Below are 23522 nucleotides of genomic sequence, written 5' to 3' on the forward strand. Positions count from 1 at the left end.
CAGATGAAACTGCAGGATTGAATTCAGGGAGGCAAATGGGATCACCCAGACTAGAATTTGGCAAGATGCCAGGCCTGACATGCCTATGAAAGTGTCCCAATGTTAGCATCCAGTCTTCTGCACAGCAAGAAGTTCCAAAGGCCAGTGCCCTCCACACAGCATGGATGAACACCTCTGTACCCCATCAAACCCAGGCTGGCAGGCAGTGCGGTTCCTATGGAAGAACTGAAAAGCAGCAGCCCCAGCTGCATTCACAAGAAGCACCCGGAGAAGCTCTCGGCCACATTTCACTCTGACTATCCAAACCCTTGACAAGGTCACTCTGGCATTTATTCTAACTCTTTACATTTCCTCTTTCCCTCCTCCTCCCCCTCCGATCGTCACCAACCAGGAGCACAGCTTTATTTTATATTCCGGCTTAATTCTCCCTGGGGACATACATGGCCTTGGAGTTTTAAATGCCAAGAGTCACATACAAGGGAAAAAGAGAAAAGAAAGAAAATTGAATGTGCTGCTCTATCTGACTCTTCTGAGCATCACAGAGGGCTGCAGGGAGCCAGCACTCAATGGCTGCCAGAGATTGATGCACAAGACCCAGAAATAAGGGCAATGGTTGAGGGTAGTTGAAACCACTTCCACCCTGTGAAAAGAATCACAAACAGGGAGTATTTTATGCTGAAAGTGGGGAAACTAAGCCCCCAGCACGAATGTGAAGAGAAGGTGAAAGTAGAACCTTTAATGTCTAGTGTTTCAGATCCAGGGACAAGCCCCACCAGATTCCCAAGCAGGACTTTGGAATAATGGGAGAAGAGACTGGTAAGCTTCCCAGGTTTTATATTGAGCCCATTGCTTGCTGAGACAGGACTTTGGGCACTTAGCGAATGCTGCTGGGATACCCATGCAACACAGACCTGATCAATAAAGCTCATACTTATGCACCTCCCTGTGGAGTTTCAGCACCTCGATTTAAGGAATTCCCCAGTAAAACGGGACATAACTTGAGTCTGAACCACATAGGAGCAGCCCTTCTGTATACTAGTCTCCTTGCACCCAAGACATCACCTTTCATCCAAACCAAATGACAAATCTTGAGCAGACCGCGGAAGCCAAACGATCAGCCAATTACCAACATCTGTGGGTTTGATTTCTGTGGTGTATTGCTGCCTACTAGGAACCAGGCTGAGACCCCCTGGTCCCCCACTACTGAATTCCCAAGGACCTCAGAACAGCCATTAGCTAGGAATGGCTCTTGGTCATTGCTGGCTGGATTCAAAGTAGCAATGTGGAAGGGAAAGGTTCTGTATCCCATTACCAGCCACCGGGCATTCCAATCCCCTGTATGTTTGGGCCTTTTAATAAAAATCACTGAAAGTTAAAAGCAGTGAAACTGCAGGTAAACTGCTGCTGAAAAGAGCAAACCTGTCATAAGGGAGGAGAAGAATTACTGCTGTAAAACACAATGATGCTCAAAGCCATAGGTGGTCAGAGCCTTTTGCTTACAGCTGGGCTATAGCTTTACCTTGCTTTCTGTTTTGAGTCTGCATGCTAAGTTGGGAGCACTAGACACTCCCTAACTGCTCCCAAAACAGACAGAGGAAGTGAGGGGAAAGCAGCCAGCAACAGATAAAGTTATTAAAAACCAGAGTTGTGTCAACTCAAAGAGTGGAGCCTAAAGTATGAAGGGGCGAGGTCCCAATCCAGGAAAAGTCTGGTGGGGAAGGAAAGCAGTTTAAGACAATTATAATAGCAAAATATTGACTATTAATCGTTAATATGTTGCAACAAAGTTCCTCTTCTGCCTTGGTGGGTCCTGCACTTATTGGCAGATTTGCTTGCCTCAGAGATTCACAGCAGCCCTCAGTTTGGCCACTTTTGCTAGTGGCTCAAACCTGCCGTTCACGCAGCTAACCTCATTACTGGCCAGGATGGGGAAAGGGAGGAGAACAATCCCTGCAGTCTCTGCTGACCCACCTAGTGGGTCAGGGGATAGGCCAGGGACCTTTCCCTCTGGTGGGACCCACAGTCCAGGACACCTCCTCTTGTCTCAGATAGGGAGTTGAGGGGGATGGGCGGGGGAACACAGGCACATGCTCTACTCCAGGTTCCAGCCCAGGACTCTGTGGATTGCAACTGTCTACAGTGTCTCTTGTAACAGCTGCATGACAGCTACAACTCCCTGGGCTACTTCCCCATGGCCTCCTCCCACCACCTTCTTTATCCTCACCGCAGGATCTTCCTCCTGAAGCCTGATCACGCTTGTACTCCTCAGTCCTCCAGCAGCATGCCTTCTCACTCCTTGCACACGCTCCCTTAACTGATGGGAGGTCCTTTTTAAACCAGGTGTCCTGATTAGACTGTCTGCCATAATTGATTCTAGCATGTTCTTAATTGGCACCAAGTGTCTTAATTAGCTTGCCTGTCTTAATTGGTTCCGGCAGGTTTCTGATTGCTCTAGTGCAGCCCCTGCTCTGGTCACTCAGGGAACAGAAAACTGTTCATCCAGCGGCCGGTATATTTGCCTTCGACCAGACTCCTGTATCCCACTGGTCTGGGTCTGTCACAATGTTTAATTTGAATTCTTAACCATTACCTTTTATACAGATAAGATGTAGAGGCCGGGTGCTAAGGGTTAACAACAACAGTCCTATTTATCTACAGAACAGGGACAGAGCAAACTTCCGCCATACCCCACCTCTCTCCTCAGATTGGGTTTCAGCCGCTCGTCCAGATCTTGGGGCAATAGGGAAGTTCAGTCTCCATGACTCTTTCAGTCCTTGGGCTTTTTGTTGAGGCTTCCAGGAAAAGAAGCTAATCAGTGTCAGCCCTGGAAGTGGTGTTTGTCTCGTGGATCTGTCCTCATGGAAATGTTCAACTTGGTTCTCATCAGGCATTAGATGGTAACAGCTTTGGGACATTACTAATGTGGGAAGAATGGTCAGCTGGGGTATTACCAGCACCACTTAAGTGGGGACAGAGAGGCAGATGGATTACATGATTTAAGGTCACACAAGGAGTCAGTGGCAGAATTTGGAATAGAATCCAGGAGCCCTGACTCCAGGTCTAACTGCCTGACTCTACTTTCTGAGCTTTCAGCAGGAGTCGGTGTCACTGCTGGGATCAGAACTCAGGAGATTCCTGGCCCTCAGTCTTGTGCTCAGACTACTAGCAAATGCTGCCTGTCTCAGAGAGGAGCAATGAGCCTTGTGATGGGGACTCTCTTGCCAAAGCTGTGACACTTGACATATTCTCTCCCTATTACCGCTCTTGGACACAGTTTCTACAGGGGAGGAACATCCCAAGCCCACTAGCGAAACTCTGGAGCACCTTACAGCAACTGGCTTTAGCTGCATTATTCAGAGCTCTGTGGCTTCTGACAGCTGCAGGCATTGTGCACTCATAGAGATCATTCTTCTGAATTCAGGGTTGTCCTAAATATAAAGGGAAGGGTAAACACCTTTAAAATCCCTCCTGGCCAGAGGAAAACCCTTTCACCTGTAAAGGGTTAAGAAGCTAGGATAACCTCGCTGGTACCTGACCAAAATGACCAATGAGGAGACAAGATACTTTCAAAAGCTGGGGGGAGGGAAAAACAAAGCCTCTCTCTCTGTCTGTGTGATGCTTTTGCCGGGGACAGAACAGGAATGGAGTCTTAGAATTTAGTAAGTAATCTAGCTAGAGATGCGTTAGATTCCGATTTCTTTAAATGGCTGAGAAAATAAGCTGTGCTGAATGGAATGGATATTCCTGTTTTTGTGTCTTTTTGTAACTTAAGGTTTTGCCTAGAGGGATTCTCTATGTTTTGAATCTAATTACCCTGTAAGGTATTTACCATCCTGATTTTACAGAGGTGATTCTTTTTACTTTTTCTTCTATTAAAATTCTTCTTTTAAGAAACTGAATGCTTTTTCATTGTTCTTAAGATCCAAGGGTTTGGGTCTGTGGTCACCTATGCAAATTGGTGAGGATTTTTATCAAACCTTCCCCAGGAAAGGGTGTGTAAGATTTAGGAGGATTTTGGGGGGCAAAGATGTTTCCAAACGGACTCGTTCCCAGGAACCGGTGTTAGACGTTTGGTGGTGGCAGCGAAAGTCCAAGGGCAAAAGGTAAAAATAGTTTGTACCCTGGGGAAGCTTTAACCTAAGCTGGTAAAAGTAAGCTTAGGAGGTTTTCATACAGGTCCCTAGAGTTCAGAGTGGGGAAGGAACCTTGACAAGGGTGCTTTCTGCAGCAGAGGGCAACGGAAGGAGACCAGTGACAGAACTGGCATCCACTTAAGGACCGCTGTCTGCTGCCCACCCCTGGTGCCTGCTTCCCTCATCCTCCCCATCTGGTCAACAGCTCTGTCTCATTTCATCTGGACTCAGACCCAGAGAGAGATTTATTTGTTAGCCCACTCACCAGATAAACACGTTTTGACATTTGATTTGCCAGACTCCTTCAGTGACAGACTTCAAACTGGGCTGGCATCAAAGGAACATCTCAGAGGAGCTGAGTCCACTTATCGCAGAGGCAGCAGCACCTCACACAGTCATCCTTTTAATATCAAGTGGAGGGGATTTAATCTGTGGCAGAGGGGAGCTTGCAAGGCAAGGGGCAGGAAGTACATTTCCCAGTGACAGACTGGAGCGCTCTCATGTTGCTTTTCTTTCCATATTCCATCAGGGCAGGATGGATTTTATTCCCGGGAGGCAATGATGGGGGTCCATGCTACAAAGCATCAATCACTCCCATTCCTGGCTCTTCTGATTACACCAACAAGAATAGCCATACATCCCCCATTCTCACCCAGGGCACCAAAACTCAGGATTAGGTTCCAGATTTGAACCAGTTCTTCAGCAGTTCTTATCTGGATGGCTGCAGTTATCATGCATTCTGTAATATGGCATCCAGCTTTTTGAAACCTCTTTGTGATGCCCCTCATTGACTGGGGCACCTCTAGCACTCAAAGAACTCAGCAGTGACGATGGCATTTTTATGAGTTTGGGTAACATATGTTGATTGCCGAGCCATCCCATCAGGGAAGGGCTAAACCTGTCTGTGGAGAACCCACCTGGGATACTGCACTCAGATCTGGGAACCTTGGTCTCAGAGGAATCATGTCCCAGATCAGAGTGTGGAGAGCCTTCTCTCTACAGCTCTTGGGGAAACTCCAGCTCTCTGTTCTGAGCTCTTCATTACTATAACGATAGTGAAAGTGATGTGAGTTTAGAAAAGAGCAGAAAAATGATCAAAGAGGTGGAGGGACTTACTTAAGGGAACAGATTAAGAGATTTAAATATATTTAGCCTGGCTAAGCTACAGTTGGGGGAAGGGAGGGATAAGTTAACATCGTTTGCAAATATCTGAAGGATATAAACACTAAGGATAGAGAGTAATTTAGCATGGACCAACGGAGGGTAACCAGGATTAATAGGGTCAACTTAAGAAAATAAAAATTTAGACTGAATGTCAGGAAATCTTTTAATTCTTTACGGATTTAGGCAAAATTATGAAAAGACCAATATGGGATGCAGTTAGTAAAGAATTTAAAGATGGCAGCATAATTAATGCCAAACTTGGTTTTCTGGAAAAATCACTCTTGTCAAATACATTTTATATTGGTTTTTGAAAAGATCACAAGTTTGCTTGAGAAAAGCGAAGTTGTTGACATAACACCCTTAGATTTCTGTAAGACAGTTGACCTAGTCCCGCAGGACATTCTGATTTAAAAAACATTAGCACTATAGAAAAATCTATATAGTCCATGTTAAATGGATTAAAAAGTGGTTAACTAATAGAATGCAAAAAGTAATAGTAAATGAGGAATGTTACTAGTGCAGTCCCACAGGGATCTCTTCTCAGCCCAATGCTATTCAATGTCAATGCTATCAATATCTTTGCAAATTTTACCGACAATGATTTTTATATTATCTTCCAGTTAATTGGTAGAATAAAATAGTGGCGTGGTAAATAATGATGTGGACAGGTCAGTAATACAGGTGAACCTGGATTGCTTGGCAAGGTGGGTTCATTTGAACAATAATGTCTTTTAAACACAGCCAAATGCAAGGTCATGTGTCTAAGAACAAAGAATATAAAGTCACACATAAAAGAGCTATCCTGGAAATCTGTCTCTGAGAACGACTTAGGGGTCATGATAACTAACTGAACATAAGGTCTCAATGCAATGCTGTAGCTAAGAAGGCAAATGCAATCCTTGGCTCTATAAGCAAGGGAATATCAAGTAGGGAGGTGGTATTACCTCTGTATTGAGACTATTAGTGGAATACTGTGTCCAGTAACGGTGTCCACACTTCCAAAAGGCTGTTGACAAATTGGACAGGATTCAGAAGAAATACAAAAAATGATTAGAGGCCTGGAAAACCTGCATTATAGTGAGAAACTAAAGCAGCTCAATCTATTTACTGTGTTAAAGAGAATGTTAGATGATTTGATCACAGTCTAGAAGACCTACATGGGGAAGAGATTTCTAATAGAAAATGGCTCTTTAATCTAGCAGAAAAAGAGATAATGAGCTCCAATGATTGGAAGCTGAAGCTAGACAAATTTAGACTAGAAATAAATCACAAAATTGTAATGGGGAGGGTAATAAATCACTGGAACAACTTACCTTTGAGGATCTGGACCCATGTCCTGAGGTATTTGGGTGCCTAGCTCCTAGGCCATTGTGGATTCCCCCTCATTTGCAGTCTAAGTCAAGACTGGGTGTCTTTCTAAAAGATACACAACAGCCCCTGGCTACACAGTGCCATTTCAAATGAGGGGAACCTCACAAGGGGGCGTCCTGCCCCTGGAGAGGCACTAGAGAACAAGCCTGCACCACTACTTACCGCACAGTGGTTCCTGTCCTGGCTCCTTGTTTTGCCTCATTGGCTCTCACCACGGCTTGCAGGCGGGGCTGTCCCCCGTGATGCCCTGACCTGCCCCTTTCCTGGTCCTTGCATCACTGGGTCACCTGCCCCAAGCTGGGTTGCTGTGGGCCAAAAAGTGATTGGGCAATGGCCTATGTGCCCCCCCTCCCCCACCTCTGTGTCCTATGGCTATATTTCAAACAAAAGTGATGGCTTTGATGCAGCGATTCCTGGGTGTGGGTCTTTAGCTTGAGCTATGTAGGTGGTCAGATTAGAACATAATGGTCCCTTCTGGCATTAAAAAATTTTTTTTTGACTCTATTAGATCCGTTAGTGAAGAAAAAACTATTCTTGGCAATTAAATAATTTTTCCACCTGTGCAGACAGCAGAAAAACCTCAAGGTGAGAATAAACAATCTTTTGCTTTCTCACAATTCTGCAGAAGGTGGGCTTCCACCCCACTATTTGCCTGTGAGGAGAATTTGGGAGGCACAACTTTAGCCATAAGGAAGCCCAAATTTCTAATGGGTTTCCAACAAAATAGCTTCATTTGTGTGCACAAAATACTTTTCATGTGCACATGCAAAGTCAGTGATGGGTGCCTATGCACAACTGCTTGTGTCTACATACAAATGCAGGTTTTGCATGCACAAACAAGTGCAAAGCAAAAAATGTGGCAAATCACTATTGGAGGCCTAATGAAAATTGGCCCCCACATGTCCCAGTATTTTCCTCAGACCCAACTAGCGATTGCTATTGTCTCATCTCTTCAAATTCTCCTTTATCCTGTCCTCAGCAAAACATCTTATACTGAGTGCTGCTTCCTCTCTCTTCTTTGCCAAAGCCCCAGTCTCCCATTTCACAGCACAGCAAGTAATTGGCCAGGAGGCCATGTACTATGCATATGCTATGAACTATTAAGGAAATCCCAGCAGGGCCATCACTTCTGAACCCATTTATATTGCATTAAACTGCTATTAACTACTATATTCTGGCTCACAATTAGGATGGTAAAGTGTCTCTTCACTATAAACACTAAGTTCGGAAATCCCTGATCAGTGCAAATGCCGTTTTCATTTATTGTCCCTTGAGCTAGCCCTCAGCCACTCTCTGGAACCAGCATTAGTTTTGGCATGATAGCCAACTCCTGCTATCAGTTGCACCCAGAAGACTTGGGCCCATGTTTCAGCACATTTGCAAGGGGTGAGATTTATGGAGCTCATCGGATCTGAAGCAGAAATAGGTTGCAGCAACCTTCCTTGGACTATCGATGACTGGCTGGAATGGTCGTCAGAATGACTCACCATTGCCACGCAATGTTCAGCCACATAGGTCACTGTGAAGCAATGCAAGATTTTCCCATCCCCTTCTGAGCAGAGTTTTCAACCCTCCCTGACTACCTTCCCTCCCCACACCCCTGGAGCTCAGAAGAGAAGAATCCAGGCTTAGAGACAGGATTCCACCCAGTCAGTTGCAATGAGAGGTTCCCTAAGGTCGGTTGTGACCAGAGCTGTGTGAAAGTCTCACAGTCAAGCGTGAAACCATATGAAATGCAGTGGGTCTGCATAGAAACATAAGACTCAGGCCCTGGCTGTCAATCCCTGGGTCCAATGCGGGTTCTGCTGTGAACTGATGCAAGATATGCAGCCTCACTTGCGGCTCACCAAGTTACTTGCCAACTTTATCTGATTTTTGGAGACCATTTAAACCCAAAAATCACAGCTGAAATTTGAGGATAGGAAGAAGAGGAGACTGTGCGGCAGGGAAGTGGAGGTAGGGGTGGAAATTAGAACCCACGTGAGCAGAAACAGGAAAATGCCCTAAGATACAGCCTACAGCTAGGACAAGGACAAAGCTACAGACATACCCAAACTGGTGAACTCCAGCAACAAGCAGTTACTGCTCCTCCCTCAGGGAAATGTAGGTGTTTGAGCTGGCTGGGTTTCAGCTCTCAATGTCACAAAGTCCCAGTGGCCCTTCTTCCTGGTTTAGCGCCTAAGGGCTTGGGTAGGGACTATCTGCACTGTGCCTGAGGCACTTCGGCAGAGCTTGATGGTTAGTGTTGGGAGGGGACTTCTTTTGGAGACTCCCACATTTTCCTTTTATCTCCCCCAATGACCTCCTCTTTCTCTGCTCCCACAACACTTCCTGGGTTGTGGTGGCTCTTCTTCCAGACTCAGCATGGCTCTCTCCAGGGCGTTGAGAATTAGCTGGGGTGCATGCAGCATTCAGCAATGGAAAGACATACCCCTCTTTCCCCTGCCTTGCTCCCAGCCCTAGAGAATGAGGGCCAAAGAGCAGCCTCCCAACTCTCTTCTCTGGCATCCAAGTGATGTTAGCGCTACAGATCAGGCCACAACACAGGAGATGGCCCGAGCCCAGACAGGCCCTGAGACCTAGGCAAAATGGTGGTTCCTTCCGTGGGGGAGCTCATCAGAGGGCTGGGTATGCTACAAATGGGCCAGCGAGCCTTTCCATCCTGGGAACATTCACATAGATTAGAGATGGGTGCCCGATGTGTACTTTCTATTTAGACCAGAATTGAACATCCACAAACCTCAGGGGAGTTGATTTCAGATTCCAGTTTGGGGGCAAAGCTTCAGGGAGGATCCAGGGGCTTATTTTAACACAGCTGGCTCAGCCACAGCCAAGGGAAGAGAGCTACTGGAGCATGAATCCCCATAGGGCTATCTGACACGATGGAGTACTATGAGCATTATGGCAGCACCTAGAGACCTCCACTACATGAGGGCCCTGTTGTACTAGGCACAGTATGAACAGAGAAAATGACAGTCACCGGCCCAACCCAATATCTGCAGGGTGCTCTCTCGCGCTCTCTCTCTCTCATATAAAATTAGATCCTTTTTTGCTGGAGAGTCTGGCCAAAAATTAGGATCGAGGCAGTTTGTAGAAAAGTGTATTTGTCCCCCTCCCCCATAACCAAGAAATAGAACAACAGATTTAAACCAGTTCTCATCTGGAACCGAACAAATATAATCTCTCAGCGCTGGGAATTTATACACCAAGTTTTGCCTCAGTCCCTCATTACAACTACAAAGATATTTACGGGCTGAACAACAGTCTGCATAAGGGTTCGAATGAAAGCACTGGCAGGATGCTAGCCAAGGAGCAGTCATGTGTCCTATCCCAGGGACATTTCCCCCTGCCCTTCCTGCTGGCATCCAGATATAGATACAGGACTGCCATATGGTGTCTTGTACCCACCCCAATTAGGGTATGTAGGCAGGGGCAGCACTAATCTACCCAGAGCCCTGACTTGGGTATCAGGAGCAACTAAGAAACTCCTTCCCTCGCAGCTGCCAATCAGCCACTCAGCCAAGAGCAGCAGTGACAGTCCTTTTACCTCTCTGAGTATAATGTATCCGGTGCTAAGCTTGGAACATGCCAGCTTTGCCAAACTGCTTTCAGAGGCTCCCTCTCTCCACTGCTCGTGTGTGCCCCCTTTAGGCCATTTGGATACCCCTTTCTTCACCTTGCCCCATGTCCGGTAACCCCCAGCCGTAGCACTGTCCAGACAAGCTTTGCTGGGTCAATTTCGATCACATAAAGAAAACCAAAAGAGAGCTCACTGCACAAAGGAGGCTTCCCAAGAAAATTCCCATTAATGGTAGGGTGCGTGAACCTTTCCATGAAGCAACAAGCAGAGAAGAAAGAGACTGAAATGCCCCTCAGAGAGTTCTAACGATTACACACCAAAGAGAAACATAATTAAATGAGTCTAAATCCTCCCAGTTCTTATGCTGCAAAACTCAGAACAAACTACCTCCAAAGAGCAACTCCCTGGCACAGCTCAGCACAGCACTGAATGCCAGAGACCGGGAACTGGCTACTCTGGGGATCCTGTGGTTTAGACCTGCAAAGGCTATGACTGCAAACACCATAGATCTCAGGGACGGAGCTTCTTTCATTGCAGAAAGGGCTATAGGGTGTGGAGTGCAGTGCACCGGCCTAATGGAATACCTCTCCAATGCCATGAGGCTGGCAGGAGGGTAAGGCTGAGGATGCCTTATAGTCAGCAGGAGTTACATCCACCAACTCCCAGATTTGACACAATCCATTTCTAAATGTCAATCCAAAATGCCAATGGAGCAGCTGTCAAGATCTCGGTCACCTACACCTCAGGACTGCTGGACAGTACATACCTTCCCTGACTAGCATAACAAACCCACGGTCACCTAAGTTTTCATGGGTGTCACTATGCTTTGCACTGTGGCCATCTGGAACACCACTGCAATAGCAGGGATGGAACTGAACCCTACCCCAGCAGGGTAAGCCACTACAACTGGTGCTAAAGGAGAATCTCCGTTAGCTACTAACAACGTATGGCCCATGGCACACAGCTGTGCAGTCCTAATACTATTCAAAGGGCAGTGGTATGTGCATTTGCACGCACATACACAGACTCTGGGCAGTGTATTCCCAGGCACAGAAACTGGGTGTTGATCATAGCATGTTTAGTCAGAAGCATAGGGAGTAACTAAACTCTCGCTTAGAAGAGGCAATTACATATATCACTCTCGAGAACAGTCTGCCATGTAACTCACCACTGTAGAGTGTGGCCAGGGGATGAACATGGGGAGGTGTTCATCACAAAGTAGGACTGGATCACAGAATCAGACTTTACATCTGCTGTGAGTAGCTGCCATTCTATTTAAAGAGTACCAGTCCAAGGGCATGCATGTGACCATAATTAATTTCTCCTTTGCACTAAGAAAGTCCCCTGGGGTTGCAAACACTTTGGAGGCATATGAGGCACGATTTCCTCATGGCTTTGAGGAAAGATCTTACTTCCCAGAACCTCAGCTGGTCTTTAATCATGTGGATGCTAAAAAAACACAACCCCAGAGTTTTGGGCAGGGGTCGGGGGCTCTCAGACCCTCCAGGGTCTCTCTTGTGGAGCAGGTATAGAAAGGCGGGGAGGAGGGCCATCTTCTGACCCTCGTTATCTACATACACATCACAGCTTCCGGCGGTATAAGTTATCTCGCTCAGGGTGTGAAGAATCCACCCCCCTGAGTGAGCTAAGTTACACCAACCTCAACACCAGTGTGGACAGCGCTACATCAGCGGGAGACCTTCCCCCGCCAGCATAGCTACCACTGCTCATGGGGGCTGGAGTAGTTAAGTCGACAAGAGAGCTCTCTCCCGTTGACTTAGAGAGTCTGCCCTAGGTGCGCCACCGTAAGGTCTGTAGTGTAGCCATAGCCCCATGGGAACGGTCTCCAGGAGAACTGCTTTGCTGCAGCAGACTACAGACAAAGAGAATTAAAAGGATAATGCAACAAATAAAACAGCCCAAGGCTAAAATTCTTAGCAGGTGGTTCCAAACTCCAGCTCAGATGGCCAAATCTAGTAAGATGGAGAAGGCAGCTCTGAGTTGGAGATATGGGTCACCTCACCAGCAGTCATGCATCCCAGATCTGAGACATGGATTCATGTCTCTGCAACTAGCTGCACATAAACCATCACAAAAAGCTGTTGGAAGTTTATGGGAGCCAACAGCCCAGTTCTAGCCAACCCCCAGGATAGGCTCCATGCCAGGAAGTCTTGAGAGCATTTTAATGGAGCAATGAATAGCCACGCTTGTGGTTTAGTGGAGGTAGGGCACCCGCAAAAAGCTCCGACACTGAGGGATGGCTTCCAAAGCTGATCGAAGCAGAGTTTAATGCATTTCCATTTTCAGTTGTGTATATCCACTGATGCTTTTTTACTTATTTACGGTTTTGCCCCTTTCTTCCCCTTGTGCGCTTCTGTTAGTACCACAGATAACAGGTCACATTGATGCAGGCTATTACTTGCCTGATGTACAGCACTGCAAACTGCTTAGCAGGATTCCAAAAAGGGATGAAGCAACTGTGTGTCACCAGGAATAACATTTGAAGGTGCGTGAGTTAGAACAGGAAAACGTATCTGTGCTTACTTGAAAATTTCCTTTGAGTAATAAGGTCCACAGATAGTTACAATGGGCACTTCAGCCTGCTTGCAGGTTGGGGGCAGAACCAGACCTATGTATCTTAGGTACTTATCTGGCCCCACTGTAGTAGCTGAGTGCTGCAAAACCTTTAATGTATGTATCCTCACACCACCACTAGGGAGGTAGGGCAGTGCTATTTGGGAACTGAGGCACAGAGAAGTTAAATGACTTGCTCAAGGTCACACTAAGTATGTTGCAGAGCAGGGACTCAACCCTGGGTCTCCCAAGTCCTAAGCGATTATCCTAACCACCAACTAATCCTTCTTTCTTGTTGCTAGTAGTAGGGAAATGCCCTGCCTCTCTTCTAGTTGCGATAACTTCTACCACCAGGCTAATTCAAATCTTCTTTAAGTTACAGATTGGGTTTGATTTGGGTTGAGGATAAATTCTCCCCAACAAACCCAAACACTTTGGATGTTACTTTCCATCTCTATTCTCAATGATCCATCTGTCTCCCAGATGGGCCAGATCTCTGGACTTTATTACTCAAAGAAAGGAAATTCTCAAGTAAGCATGGATAAATGTTTTTGTTCTCCCTCATACTAAGCTCCACAAATCCATTATAATGGGATTTTCATAGCAATGTGCCTCTAGGGTGGGAAGCAGGATTATCCTTTTAACTATGGACATCCAAAATGAGGGAGATTTATACATAATTATTCCACCTTCCTCTGGGCACTAAGGCATGGAGAAGAATTCTGCCAAAAGAAAGGAAAGGCACCGGCTAAGGCTAGATGACCAATATGCAAAATGTGGTGAACTAATGGCCATCTAATAGGTCTCAATGCAGCAGACACGACTGCTCTGCCCTGAGACTGTCAGCGTTCCTAATGACTGGATTTAGATGCTTAACTGAAGGAGGAGTATTTCTTGAATTTACTTCAGGAATGAATGCTGTGATAGCTGAAAGGACTACCTGCCTGAATTCAAAGTACAACTCTGAGGTGAGTTTTAAGGAGAAGCTCCCAACGTGGCAGCCTGCTCTAGTGAATAGGAAGTAACAACACCTCCTGTAGGGGTTTCATCTGGGTAGTGCTGCATAGAGGTTCCAAGGTCGGTCTCTATGAGTACGCAGGGTTGGGAATAAGGTGGATGCACTAATGGAGCATTTAATGGAGAGATTTGCACAAACTGTCCTCTCTTGAGTACATTGAGAGTATTATACTAGGGAGACTTGACCTTTTCGCTTGGACGCTCTTATACACCCACAATAAAGCCCTCTTGGGCTACGGCCACACAAGGCTTTGCTTCACTGGTTTAACAATGGATGTTTCACCAGCCAGTAAAGTAAGTTCTATTTGTTGATTTATTTTTGATGGTCCACGAGACCAATGATCAGTTCATCCAAGTTTTCATTTTCAATCCTTCCTACTTCCTTTCCTGCTGGGGGCAGGGGAGGGGACAAGACAACCCCCACCCAGTCAGTGCTGCATCTTGTCCGGCAGAGCGGGTCTCTCCAGTTTAGCCTGACTCCTTTCCTGCCTGGGGAAGGGGCCATGGTAGGAAAACTGTGGCCTGCCCAGAAAGCGGGCCACGCTCCCTAACGGGACAGTCAATAAAGGAGTGAAGCAGGAGACACAGCCCCTTCCCCTCTGGCTTTTCTCAGCTCGCTCCAGCCACAGCAGATGCTTCCGTGGGGAATCAGAGCTGAGGGGACAATCCCCCCAAAATGCAGCCCTGGGACACAGCTGGGAATTAGACACATTATTGAGCCAAACTGTTCGTCTAAACACTGGATATAAAGTTTGGCATTTCCCTCAGAAAAGTGCTGCAACAGGGAGGCCTGGCTGAGCCACCAGCTGCTGTAAAAGCAGAAAAAAATGGAGGGAACTTCAGGGGATGGGGCGTTTCCCTGCTGCCAGGGACTGAGTGGTCTGGTTCTGCCCCCAAGTTGTAAGTAGGCTGAAGAACCCATTGTAACAGATCTGTGAACCTTAGCATGAATCATAGAATAGAATATCAGGGTTGGAAGGGACCTCAGGAGGTCATCTAGTCCATCCCCCTGCTCAAAGCAGGGCTGATCCCCAATTAAATCATCCCAGCCAGGGCTTTGTCAAGCCTGACCTTAAAAACTTCTAAGGAAGGAGATTCCACCACCTCCCTAGGTAATGCATTCCAGTGTTTCACCACCCTCCTAGTGAAAAAGAATGACAATTTAGAGTATAAAGGTCAATAGTTCTCTTGCATAAGCTGTTGACTTGTGGGGTCCAGAAGGGAATCCCCAGACACATGGTCAGTTGTATTGTAGGGTGTGATGGGGCATCCACCCACTCTGGCATGCAAGGGAGGGCCCTAGAGAAGCTGCACAAGAAGCAGCCAATAGTAGAAGAGCTATGAGGAACAGCCAATCAGAGCTCAGCAGGGCAGTATAAGACTGTGACCTGTCGGGAGGGCTGTGTCATGAAGATGATGCCGTGGACCTTGGAGTGATGGGGGTCTGGGAGCAGAAGTAACAGCGGGTAAAGGATTACCAGAAATAGGCATACCAACCTGCGCAGCTAATCATCAAGACAACCAGAAGACGGCACCAGCATGGTAAGTGAAGCCCCGTCACATAGGGCAATATATCTTGCTCTGAAGTGCCAAGTGTAGGCCACTACCAGGGGCAGTTGAATTAGATGGACAACTGATCTTATCCAGTGTATTAGCAGGACACATTCTGGAACAGATGTTCTGGTGTCGTGTGGCACATGGGTGGAAACTGGAATAGGTGGATTCAGATTGTGACATAGCTGTCCTACATCTTATAAACTAGGTGTGGCTTTCAGGACCGGAAAAATCTTTTGGATTAACTTAATATTATCCCTGCAGGATACTGCACCTAGGATATAACATCATACAGTTTGCTTTGTTACATCTTGGTGCGACACCACAATGCAAATATCTAACAAAATGTCATGTCTGTGGACATAGGACAATAATTTCAAAGAGGTTAGAACTTAAATCAACCTCTGCCATTTTTGGTAACTGTAAAGACTCTTTGTCTTGCTTTTAGGATACTTAAAATCCAGAGGTCAAATAGTTTTCATGATTAGTTACTATGTTATTGCTGGCTTTGGGATGTGTGGTCGAGACCAGATTCTAGTTACTGCTGCTTTCTGTTTGAGATGGCCCAAAACACACTTTGGATTCTAAACACAGCTGAACTTTGCAGAGGTACTAACCCAGGCCCATAATCTGTGGATCAGCCCTATCTCTATCTGAACCTGGTTGTCTGTCCCTAATTTTAATATGCATCTATGACATATACTGTGCTTCTTCAGAAACTGACTACCAAGCCTTGAAACAAGCCGCTAAACAGTTTTATATTTATTATAATAATACTTGGTCCTTCTATAGCCCCTTTTATTTAAGAATCTTAAAGTGCTTTGTGGCATTAACTCTCACCTGGTGCGGTAGGTCACTTTCATCCCCTTTTCAAAGAGATGGGAAGTGACTTAGTCACACCAAGCTGTGACCCAAACCCTGGGAGTCTTGACTCTCCTACTCCCTTGCTCTCACCACTATACCATATTTTCTCAGCCTAGCCTTAGAGATGAAAGCCGGAAAGCACTCTTGTAAACCTATTATTCCACTAGAGCTGCTGAGTCCAGGGAACAGACTGTGTGGCCTGTCACAGAGCTGCCCTTAGCCAATTCCAGCATGCACCATGAAAGGAGAACCACTTTTCCCACTTTCACACTATATAAATAAAAAAAGGAATCAAAACACCACTTTTTTGGCAGCAGATTGGTTTGTTCCCATCTCTTTTTCTCTCTCCCATATTGCAGCACTGCTAGCAAAGCTCATTTCTGGGCTGTTCGTCACAATACGGAACTATATGGGTAAAAAAAAAAAGAAAAAAGAAACAGAGAAACAGGTTCTGACATCTAATCAGATCTGCCGTATTGATTTTGCAACTTTAGCTTCGGAACAAATCAGCAAAACAACCATATTATCACCCAGAATTCACTCTCCCCTGTGTTAGCTGGTTCAAAAGGAGCTCACACAAACAAACACCCCCCCCCACCCTGAGTGGATTCTCAGATGGAAGGAGCAGGCTCGGCGGGAGGGAGGGGGGGAACACGCTCATCATAGAGGCTTCAGAAGCCACACGATTCCCATTTCCAACAAGATTAGAATTCCAGAGCAAGCCACAAAACTAATGAGCTGCCCGCACTGGAGAACAGCATTTCAATTAACCAGAGCAAGCCCCTGCTGGGGCACCCGGCTCTTTCCACAAAAAAGGGAGCTGGATAAACAGATGGGTTGTTTGTTTAGCTGGGAGGCAGGGGTGACTCTGGGCCTTGCTCCACTTTCACTAAAAACAAACCTCAACAACTGGAATTTCATGCTGGTAAAGGGAGCCAGATGGACAGCACCGGAGACTGAAGTCCACTGCTTAGGCACAAAATGGACAGGCAGGCAGTGGCATTGCAAACTTCTGCCATGCTGCTCTGCCTCGGAGAAACCAAGCTGTGAGTGGGACTGGTGAGTTCAGTCCCTGTGACCCATTCAGTATTTGGCCAAGACTGCAGTCTTGAAGAAGTGGAGGGGGTGGGGTTAATTTCTAGGATCATGCATGGCTTCCAGTGGAATTTGGGTCAAACCCGAATCCAAATAAAATTCACTGTTGCTTGTCCTTACGTGGAGCTGATGGGAGATGCCGACAGCAAGAAACTGAATGTGTGTGTCTGCTCAGCTTCGTCCAGGTTATTGGAGTAGGTTTCACCCCTTCTCGAGCCATGACAGAGGGAGGATGGGGGAAGAGGGGTTGGTGTTTGATGAATGACTATGCTAAGCACTTAGGCGCTTTAGTCACAGCCCATGGATGGTGCAGGCTAGTGCAAATTAACATTCTCTCCACAAATCCCATGCTTGCTACATCATCAAGAGGACTTCACAGGAGTTCAGTACTGAATCTTTCCTGATGAGACTAGCTCTATGGTCAGGGTTACCACCCTGGCCTCAGCCCTCCAACTCACTCAATATTATTCAGCACAGTCTTCACTTTAATCTGGAAAGTGAAAGGAGCTAGGCTTGGATTCTCCTTATCTGAATTCCACCCAGTGCAGCACTTGACTGATGAAGATACTATTACTAAGAGGGGAGCACAGATTATCCCAGACCCCTACCTGCTCCACACATCAGAACATTGCCAATACCTTCTAAACACTCCAGTCTGGGATTCGAACAGCCTCACTCGTCTGCCGAGGGAGGTATCACTGAGCAACAAGGCATCTAAATAGAATGGCATGACATGGGCACCAGCAAGGATGGCAGTACAGGGCAACATCCCTATCACCACTCAGTACCCTCCTGCTGCCTGTTTATGTGGGTGTGTATATATATTATAGGTAGGGTTGATAGCATGGTCCATTATTAATATTACCTGAACTTTCCTATTTTCAGTTGCTTGCAACTTTGCCAAACTTTAACAAAGTAAGTTGAAATTTTCCATACCAGTGCCCTGCCTCAGGCTGATTTTGGTGGGGGGGAGGGAGGGGAGGAAGGGGGAGGGGAAATTGAATTCCAGCCAAAATGGATCTGCCACATCCAAGAACCAGGCTTGGAATAATACATTGTTTTGCCCATGTTAAGTTCTGGCAACCTCTCTTTGAGAAGCTTTAGCACCCCCTATGCTTTGGAGCAGGGACGTCAAATTTGGCCTTTTCAAATCAAAGATGTGCCTTCCACTATCCCCATGAAAATCTGCCCAAATTTGGCCAAGATATAAGCCTGGGTCGGGGGAGGGGTCACAGTCTGCACATGCTCAGTAAAGACAGAGTTTTGGCAGCTACATTTCCTGAAGATTCCATCTGCACCGTGCATGTTCATTGCAGGTCTTAGTAGGACTTTTCCTGCAGCTGCAGCTCTGGGCGGCTGCGGGCCATACCAGGTCCAGGCATCTGAACAAAGAAAGCAGGGAGCCTCTATCTCATCTGCTCTCAGTGGTCCCCCTGCTAGGCCCAGGCAATCTGGAGGAGCAAACTGTCTGATTCCAATGCAGAGTAAATAAGAGCTGGATCTGGGAGGGCAGGGGAGAACATTAGGACAAGAGGACAGGGTGGGGGCGGAATTTGGGACTAGAGGCTGGTGGGGGCAAGAGGGAAAACTGGAAGATGAGATGGGGAGACTGGGACTGGCTGGGCAAGGGGACTGGGAGCCAGCAGGTTGGGGAAAACAGATACTGGCTGAGGAACCAGGATCGCGAAGGGACTGGCTAAGCAAGGAGACTGGGACTGAGAATTAGTAGGGTTGAGGGGAAGAATTAAAGGGTGAGGCATACAGATCTGACAAGGTTCTACGGTTTTGGGGGAGAGCTGGGACTGGCTGGGCAAGGGGACAGGGATGAGGGGTGGAGACTGGAACTGGCTAGGAGAGGACAATGGGGACTGGGACAAGGAGTGGAAGAGATAGGACTGGTACAGAAATAGGTTGAATAGGATGGAGCAGAAGGGTGTCATGGAGGGAATGGGGAAGAGGAGTCTGTGTTCAGTCGAGCACACTCGCTTCCACAGAACTCAAGATTCCGGAGTCTCACCATTCCTCTGCTGTCAACAAATATCTGTGAAACCCTCTGGCAATGTTCACTATCCTCCTCTCGTGCTGGTCCACAGAGAGGATGATAACCTACTACTGCTATCAGTTATTCTATTAGCTCATGTGGCAAAGGCCTGTATGGTGGATCTAAAGGTTAAAACCCCGCTGATGACCCATGTGAGTGTCAATATGATGCCACACGATGGAATTTCTTCTCCCCGCCCTTTTTTAAAAAGGTTTCTCTTTTAAAAGCTAGGAAATTACACACACAAAAAGCGAGGTTAAAAGAACAGTATTAAGGTCGCAAAGTCAAGCACTCAAAATTTGAAAATGCCAGAATTAAGACTGCCTGTGCAAGCTTAATTTGACCCTCTTGTCCACATGGGTTATACTACAGTCTTTAATTACACGACCACATGCTTCCCCTCCCCCCGCACAGGATCCCTGCCTCATTCAGTGTGCAGAACAGACAGTGCTCACTTGATGAGTAATTATTCAAGGTTTTGTTTTCTCCTCGTTGTTCAGCGTGTGGTCCCAGACCTTATTTACTGCACACTATTCAGACCCTGCTCTGAAGACAAATTTCCTCATTGGTTTTCCTATGGGGCTCATCACTGTAGTAACCAAGTGCTTCACAGATATGAATGAATTTATTTTCACAACACCACTGTGAGGCAAGTGGGTGGCATTAACCCCATTTTAGAGAGGGAACTGGGTCAGCAAGATTAAGGACAAAAGTATTCACTAATTTTGGGTGCCCAAATTGAGACACCTAGGACCTGATTTTCAGGAGTACTTAGCATTATATAGCAGTTTATATGTTCAAATCGCAATTCCCATTGACTTCAGCTGCAGCTGTGCATGTTCAGCACTTTTGCAAACCACACCACAAGATGTCAAGTCAGGCACCTGGAAAATGAGGAACAAACCATTAGTGACCCCTCTGAAAAGTCTGGTTTAAGTGACTTGACTAGCATCACATAGTAACCCTGTGGCAGAGCCAGGGATAGAATCCAGTTCTCCAGAGCAGCATTCAACTGTCTTAATCATAAGACGATCCTTTCTCTTCTTGCAGTCCCCTGCCTCGTTCACGATGCATGTTCCAACTTCTGCATGAAAGGACGCAGGGGACCTACCTACAACAGTTTCCCTCATTACACAACCCTGATTCATCCCCAGAACAGGTCCATCCTGAATGGGGCGCGAAGGGTCCTATAGAAAAAGTAATATATGATCATGTAATTAAAGTCTGTATCATAATGCAGATGTACAAGAGGGCTGAATCAAGGTTGAACAGGCAGCCTTAATTCTGGCATTTCCTAGCTTCTGAGCGCTTGTCTTTGCAACCCTAATAATGGTCTTTTAATGTAATTTTTGTGGGGGTAACATATATGCACACACACACACACACACACACACAGGCAAGTGCTACGTTAACAAGTGAGGTAACCCAACCAACAGTGGATCAACAGGCCCCCACGGTTGGCTGGCATATGTTGTTGGTTGGCTAGCATGTCTCCTCGTGTGTGGACGTCAGGTAAATAAACCCTTCAAAGTCCACAAGATGAAACACACTCAATCCAAAAAAGAGACGTCAACCCTATTGGAGAACAGCACCATAAGCATCACCTGCCCAGACTTTAGCAAGATGCCAGTGCATGCTGGCACAGAGGTAGGAGCTACAGAATCATGCGGTTATACTCACACTGCACGTTGAGCTGTACCAAGGCTTCCCGGGGTCTGATGTTAAAGCCATTGTACCTGGCTGTCTGACACTTATAGGTCCCGCTCATTTCTCGGCTAACACTCTCCAGGCGCAGCTTCCCATCGTAAGTCTCCACTGTCATGGCACCTGAGGGCATGGGGACCTCCTTGTCTACCCGGGACCAGATGATGGGTGGCTTGGGCTTCCCTCGAACCTCGCACTGCAGCTCGGCCCTGGAGCCCTCCCGAACGGTGATGGTGGACTGGCCTTTGGGGACACTGATGGTTGGAGGCACTAAAAAGAAGATAAAAAGGGACTGTTTGTCAAGGTAACATCCTTCCAGCAGAGCATGAGGGAAATCTTTGAAGGATGGTTGCACTTGTGGGGAAGGATGTTATATTGGCAGCTCTGGAGACTGCAGCCCTCCAATCAAAAATGGCATTGGTAGTGCCAGAGCAAAGCTCCCCATGCTCTGCCCCAGCCAATGTCAGCCATCCCTTGGAGGTTCCACCTCTAGGTGGAGAGTAGTGTTTCATCCCCATGGCCTCTGAGTGTGCCAGCACCAACAAAAAGTGCCAGCTGTGACAGGACACCTCAACTCACTTCACGTACATCAGTGAACTACTATCAAACACGTTCAGTCACTATCAGCCTAAAGCAGGCTAGAACCGATAATCTAGAGCTGGAAGATTCCACATCCTAGTCTCAATCTTTTTAGCCATTTAATTCCCCATCTGTACCCAGAAGCGGGAGGCCAAATCCAATCTCTTTATACGGGCTGGATTGGAGACAGTGGCCTACAGGCGCATGCTTCATGTATTCCACTCCCAGCCTCCATAGACATGTTTCATATATTCCACTCCCAGCCTCCAGGGCCACCTCAATTCAAACTGGCCACTATTTCTCAATTTACCCTCTGCCCACGAGAGAGAGCACTGGGACGGTTTTCACACACAAACAACACATAACTGTATTAAGAGCATATTTAAGATGGCTCTGGCATCAGTCTCCTTTGGTAGTGACCTCTCTATGCAACAGAGAAGTTGAGTTTTCAATTTACAGGTCCCCTGTGCGCCATGGAATCTCATCAGATGCTCTCCTGTTTGGTGTGAAGAGAGCACTGCCCCCCCCCCCCGCTAGTCAGCACCGCCAGCAGATGCTCACCTGGCGAGAGGCAATTTTCACCACAGGGAAAAACTGCAAATTGTATTTGGAAATTTTTTTTAATTAAAGCCCTCTCTTCTGAGCCTCCCACTGGAGACTGCCATCTCAGCGAATGGGGGCCTTTTTTGCTGGGTGGCAGCAGATGGCCAGGGAATGCAGAGCAGTTTCCACCTTGCTGCTTAAATACCATGGCTCTGGGGAAACACTCAACGGGTTCAAGCCAAACACGAAGTGGGGGAGGGTCTTTATTGCTCCTTAAATGCACATAGAGGGCCGGATACCCCAACATGAACAACCCCCCCCCATTACCCAGTGTGTGCAGGACAGGGAGGATTCAGCCTGAAGGGAGGCAGGTGATGGTGCTGGTGCTTGCCCTCACTTGGCGTTCTGGCTGGGGACAGCAGCTTTACTTTCCCTGGCTCCAGAGGAGCTCAGCTGGCAGTGACTATCGATGGGATTCCTCAATCAGCCTCACCATGTTCTCTTCCCAGTCAACTCCCATGTGCTCTGCTGGCCCTTTCTGCTCCTGCTGGTGGAAGCGGGGTTGTAGCAACTTTGGGCCACCACAGCCAGCTTCTTGTAGATTTTTTAACTCTTGAGCTGGTGCCTACATATGGGCCAGCAGATATTGTCCAGCCCTTGTAGTGGGGAAAGACTCTATGATCATACAGACCTTTGCCATTTTACTCCTATAACCTTATAGCTATTACATTGTAAAGGAGCAGACTCCCCCCTGCGGTGCCTCCTGCTGGTCATTGGGGAAATTAGCTCTTATCAGCATAGAGCGCCCTCTGCAGGCCAGTGATCTGCACAGCTCTGGCCCCCATGTCCCTCACAGACCCTGGTGCCCCTTTCTCTGGGTTCTGCCCCCTGGCAGCACCCCCACATTCTGCCTCTGGGTCTCCCCTTCCTGGGGCACCCCCAACCCACTATCCCCACCTTGCCTCAGTCTGGGCTACTGCCAGTCATCACCACGCCCCCACTCCCTGGGGCAGACTACAGTGTAAAGGCCACTCATCATAGGCAAGGGGGTTCGGACCTGCTGTCTTCCTCTGCCTCCCAGTACCTCTATGGGCCTTGGACCAGGCCCTACAGCCTGGAGAGTTGCCAGCCTGGAGTGCCCCGCTCAGCCTGCTCCTTCCCCAGCCCTGCTTCACTCCCAGTACCCTGGCTGGCAGGCCCTGCTCTCTCCCAACCTGGAGAGAGACTCCTTGGGCCTCTGGCTCACAGCCTTTTTATACGGACAGCTGAGGCCTGATTGGAGCATGGCCCAGCTGCAGCTGCT

The 23522-nt window shown here is 47.3% G+C and overlaps 1 protein-coding gene across 8 annotated transcripts in view; it reads right to left on the minus strand.

Annotated features, from left to right (window-relative positions):
* Positions 1–23522, minus strand: part of MDGA1 (MAM domain containing glycosylphosphatidylinositol anchor 1) — a 197178-nt gene that overhangs the window by 82945 nt on the left and 90711 nt on the right. For 7 of the 8 annotated variants that reach the window (XM_073338541.1, XM_073338539.1, XM_073338542.1 and 4 more), the window contains one exon: positions 21074–21367. The exons of the other annotated variant lie outside the window; for it this stretch is intronic. In XM_073338541.1, coding sequence (XP_073194642.1) covers positions 21074–21367 — 294 coding nt within the window. The remainder of the gene's footprint in view (positions 1–21073; positions 21368–23522) is intronic. 8 annotated transcript variants of the gene reach the window in all.

Source organism: Lepidochelys kempii, chromosome 3, assembly GCF_965140265.1.
Source record: "Lepidochelys kempii isolate rLepKem1 chromosome 3, rLepKem1.hap2, whole genome shotgun sequence".
NCBI classification, from domain to species: Eukaryota; Metazoa; Chordata; order Testudines; family Cheloniidae; genus Lepidochelys; species Lepidochelys kempii.